This window comes from Mixophyes fleayi, chromosome 5 (assembly GCF_038048845.1).
Source record: "Mixophyes fleayi isolate aMixFle1 chromosome 5, aMixFle1.hap1, whole genome shotgun sequence".
Lineage (NCBI taxonomy): Eukaryota > Metazoa > Chordata > Amphibia > Anura > Limnodynastidae > Mixophyes > Mixophyes fleayi.
This window is the reverse complement of record NC_134406.1, coordinates 31,236,249-31,241,666: the sequence shown is the minus strand read 5'-3', so window position 1 is coordinate 31,241,666 and position 5,418 is coordinate 31,236,249. Positions and strand designations below refer to the sequence as shown.

The 5,418-nt window shown below is 40.5% G+C and overlaps 1 protein-coding gene across 1 annotated transcript; it reads right to left on the bottom strand.

The window, feature by feature from the left end:
* On the bottom strand, nt 1-1,255 carry PTF1A (pancreas associated transcription factor 1a). The gene is made up of 2 exons (XM_075211227.1): nt 664-1,255; nt 1-236 (listed from the first exon to the last, which is right to left on the bottom strand). The coding sequence occupies exons 1-2, from the start codon at nt 1,253-1,255 to the stop codon at nt 31-33; spliced, it is 798 nt and encodes a 265-aa protein (XP_075067328.1). The 3' UTR covers nt 1-30.
* Between the last annotated feature and the right edge of the window lie 4,163 nt (nt 1,256-5,418).

Sequence of the window (5,418 nt, the reverse complement as noted above, 5' to 3'; positions counted from 1 at the left end):
TGGATTTACATGGGTTTCAGAAAGTGCACTTCAAATGTCCAGGCACATTGTCAGAGGGGGCTCGTTTTCAATGTTGTTTAGTGATGATTTGTTTAATTTCCTGGGGTCCTCAGGGGTCCACACTTTGGCCGTTCTGACAATATTTTGATCTCTGAGCTGCTTTTCATCAGTCCATGAAAGAGAATGTCCGGCTAGAGGGGGCAACCCGTAATCTGGGTCACTGGGAGATGGCGACCCTGGGAGGGTGGAAGAGAGAAACATCACGTTAGTTATCAAAGCCTTAATATAATATTTTATCATTACATCTTCAACATGACCAAGGATCGTCGTCAGCCTCTATAGCTCACTATTACAATGTTGCTACAATGCTACTTTGCGTTAAAATGAAGACTGTCAGCATCCAGCTGCTTGACACAATTACATTAACTGATTAAAAAAAACTCATTATATCTCTAGTTGCTTTGCGAGCAGTGATGATCAGTTACCAGACATGAAGGGTGGATACACAGGCCACACTATATAACTAGAGAATGTATTTAATACAGGCTTTGACAAATATTGGCTAAGCAGCGATTGTGGAACTACAAGTCACAGTATGCCATAAGGCTTGTGGCTCCACATCCGCTGGAGAGCCACAGGTTGCCTAATCTTCCCAGTACTCACTTGTGCCTCTGTGACAGATGATGACTTTCTTAGGCTGCAGTGAGCTCTCTGTGTTGGGGTTCCTCAGTGGGAGATCAGACTGCACCAGCTCGCTGAGAAAGTTGATGTAGCCGATGGCCAGACGCAGAGTGTCCACTTTGGAGAGTCTCTTCTCATAGGGCAGCGTTGGGATATGCGATCTCAGTCCCTCAAAGGCATCATTGATGGATTGCATTCTCCTGCGCTCCCGTACATTGGCTGCTTGTCTCAGCTGCTGCATCTCCGTATCAGACCTGATCCTCCGTCTCCGCTTCGCAGCCGAGCTGCCCCCCTTCATTCCTGGGGACAGGTCTCCGCTGTCATAGGGGAAGCCGCCCGAGGAGGAGGAGGAGAAGGAGAAATTGCCTGGATCACAGTAGTCTTCCCCATGGAGTATCCGGCTGTCCTTATAGTACTCCTGGATCTGACCAGTCAAGAAGTCCACATCATCTTCTAAGAAGTCATCTGCGTCCAAGGGGTCCCTGGAGGACTGGTCAGTGAAGAAGTCATCTTCATTAAAGTAAGGGGAAGGGAAGGACTCCAGCCCTGTGAACTGCTCCAGCACTGTGTCCATGGTGGCCCCTTGTTGCCCAGCAGTGGTCTGGTCCCTGGTGGTTCTCTGCAGGTTGAGGACTTGCTGGTCTAAAGACTAGACACGCGAGGATTCTTATAACTACATCCACAGACGCGTGCCTTTACCCCCAGCCCACAGCCAATCAGAGGGCTGCACCCCCTGGCCATTTAAACACCTACATGTGCTGGGAGGACAGAGCCCACCACGCCCCCCTCCCCATTCACACAGGTAGCTGCAGCTCGGACGCCCAGCTGCTCCCTCCGTGCATCCCTTTCCTAGCATACGAGGGAGGTCAAGAAGAAAGACAACAGCCAGTCGCTGCTTGTATAGAAGACAATGAGCACACTGGGATTTCACAAATCTAACTGTCACCATATAAAGGCTCTTTAACTTGTACAGTCCTGGACTGCACGCCCTAATACATTCTGGACATTGTCCCGCTTTATGGCAGTGCGCATACATTGTGGCTATTCCAGCCACTGATTTCATGCATCTCCATGTTAGACAAAGTATAACTATTCTATCCAGGGCTATAGAAGATCTAGTCAGTATGACTGAGAATAACATGAAACAACTGAATGAACAAGAACATAGTGATCAGAAAACGTGTTACATTGTTATCAGCATCGGTATATCCCATGGTAGACACCATTTTCATATATATATATATATATATATATATATATATATATATATATATATATATATATCACATTACAAGTATATTGCTATCTAAAAAGTATTGGGTTAGTTAATGGAAAGCTGACACTATGCAGAATGATAGAAACTTAGGGCTAGATTTACTAAGCTGCGGGTTTGAAAAAGTGGAGATGTTGCCTATAGCAACCAATCAGATTCTAGCTTTCATTTATTTAGTGCCTTCTACAAAATGATAGCTAGAGTCTGATTGGTTGCTATAGGCAACATCCCCACTTTTTCAAACCCGCAGTTTAGTAAATCTAGCCCTTAGTGTTTCATATTTTCAATATAGTATATTAAGGTCACCTATGTGTGTGATGCACATGTTTCTATTGCATTACAATGTAGTGAATTACATATTTATAAGGATCAGTATTATTGTAGTATGATATAATCAGCGTTATGAAGCATAATCCCAGCAAATAAGGAAACGTTCCTGGGTGCAGGTATATGTTCATTTGTAAGTTTATTATGATACCATTCACCTTTTGTAATATACAATAGACAGTATTTTACATATAGGAATCAGACTGTAATAATCTGGTCAAGTACAACTGTTGTATTACACAGAGCAGACATCGATCTCTCCTGCACATAGCTTGGAGTATTATCAACTGTTATGTAAAAATATAATTCCTTTACATCCATATTACAACCATAATATTTTATTATATATTTTCATTGTTAAACAGATTGCATTTCCTTTATTGTCTCTCCTTTGTCCATTCACACCAATAGCTTTGACACCTCTGTCTGTTTTTCCTATGGCTGATGCTTTATGAGCAGGTGACATGTCCTTGACAATTATTGTGTCGTCTTTTCCCTAATTCAAGAGGTTTCCAGAGCCTCTTCATGAGGATAGAAACCTTCTGTAAGAATCAGGGGTTCGCCTGTCAGAATAGATTATTGTATATGGTGACAGGATAAGTCCCACACGTTAATAAGGTCCGATGGATATGTCCACTTGCTTTCTGATTTACAGTACATACAGGGCCATGCACATCGATCCAAATGGATCCTTAATTCATCTTTTATCATTTATTTTTTTACTATCACAGTTATAAGAGTCAAGTTGAGAGCTGAGGGGTGTAGTTTAAATCTTAAATTATGACACTGGCAGTTAGGGAAACGTGACCCCAAATTAACTGCCCAATTGAGACCACCTTATTAGCCTCTGCTCTCAAAGTCTATCTGAGATTTGTAAACAATTAACCCTAATGACTGTCACCATTTTCAGTGGACTAGATAAAGGACGCAGGGTCCTCATCAATCAACAAGTGGAGGGAGATGTGTGGTCAATACTGAGGATCTGGGGATGTAAGCTGCTGTGACCAGGACATTATCTGACGGTGACCTCTGTCCTGTACTGACCATGTTGCTTCTAGGTGTCACTAAGAGAACATACCATTTAACCATTCCCCCAGACAAGATCTATCAACACTGCCTTTATTCTGCGATCTGTATAATATGTATAATATAAAATAGTGATATAGGTTGACCTGAACAGGTTATATTACTACAGAATGTCTCAACATAATATCATTACTTTACCCTAACACCTTGAGTCTGTACCATATTTTGTATTATATGAGTGGTAGTATCACAGAGTTAACTAATAGCACAATAGCAGTAAGTTCAGCAACGTATAGGACTACACTCTACGGGGCTTATGTAAAGTTGAAAGCGATTTGTCCCTATGTCTGTCTTTTATAACGTTGCTTTATTCTCTGTAATATAATTTAATGTTATAATAACGGCAAATCCAGCAAAATTCATTTAATATAACAAAACGTACGTTCAGAAGTAATAGCAGTGTTCTATATATATGTATGAGGTTAATTGTGTTTGTTCCTGGTTACAACAGAAATGTTGGGATATTCAGTTGACTGATACACGTTTTCCTTCTTTGATGTGGTTACTTGTAATAAACATAATTCCAGGAGCTCACAGTACCTGATTAAAACATCGGGCCCCCGCATCTCTCTGACATCACCAAATACACCCCAAGGTCAGGCACACAATGATTAATACAATGTAAACTGTGAATGTACAGTAGTAAAATGAGAGATCAGAAAGTTCACTAATCCAGAATTATTTAACTGCACAGGACATGGATCCCAGCAGCCCATCAGTAACACAGACATAGTGTGACACCACTTCTCTATACTAATGATTTGGGGTCTGAATATTATATTTCAGTCCCTGAATTCGCTTTATATTCTGGATTCTGCAACTTACAATGTATGATGCATTTAATGTTGTGTTTGCATTTAATAATGCGATAAAAATATAAGTCATTAATTGTTCGCAAAATTGTGAGTGAAATGAAGATAAATTCAGACAGGTTTTTGAGAGCATATGATTTAAATGTATAATATAATAACATGTTTGTTGACTGATTGGATGGATACAAGTTAAATAAATATAAATATAGCATTCAATGTGCTTATATAAACCATGAAATACCAGCATCACCTCTGGGTTAGTTTGGCTGGCAGAACTATATTGGAAACGTGACCATATTGCAAACTGTCATCTCCAAAACTCTATTCAAGTTTAAGCAACCTGCTCCCCTGCAGCTAGGTCTTTCTGGGCGGCCTGCTAGCTAGGAAATGCTGGGACTTGTGGTTCCACAAAAAGCTGGAGCGCATTAGCTGGCTTACTTTTGCATATACATTGGGTAAAGGGGTGTAATATGTAAGTTAATCTATATTTTAAAACAAAATACCTCCAAAAGACTTTAAAACTATTAAAGATCCCCCAAATACTATCATTAGTATAAATAAATTATAGTAATTTTGTGTAATTATGTAATTAGTGTCTTGAAATGATATATATGCCTAGATATTTCCCAATTCTTTAACACCCCAACATGTGTTCAGGGTCCTAACTGTGAAACGTACACTCAATGAAATCAGATGTAACAAACTGTAATGGTTCTGAGAATTTATTAAAGTCAACAGTGAAAAATGATGCAACAATTTTAATATAGGGGATTACAAGCTATATCTCCCTGTTACAGTATCTATACGTATTCTAGATACGCTGGCTGTATTGTCACCATTTGTATAGGGCCGATCTCTTGAAGCAAGTAAACCAAAAAATGTAACTAAAAAATCTATTTATATGTCAAGTGTACTTAACAGAATATCAATACCAACTGTTTTCTCTAGCCCGGAGCGACACAAGCTTGTTAATAAGCAGCCACCATTTCATTTTCCCCGGTGCGTCTCACACAATTACCCCAAAAGCTGCGACGCTAATTTTTGGGTCATTTAGGGCAGTTGTGATATATTTAGGGCTAGTATATAAATGATACATCTGCTGTATGGGAAGAGGAAGGGGCCTGTGCTGTAGCCCCCTGTGACCGGCTGGGCTCATGGCCCTGTACACAATGATGCCACAGTTACCCCTTTCTTTAACCTCGTTCTCCGTCCTAGTTGGCACCTGCACGCCGGGCAGGC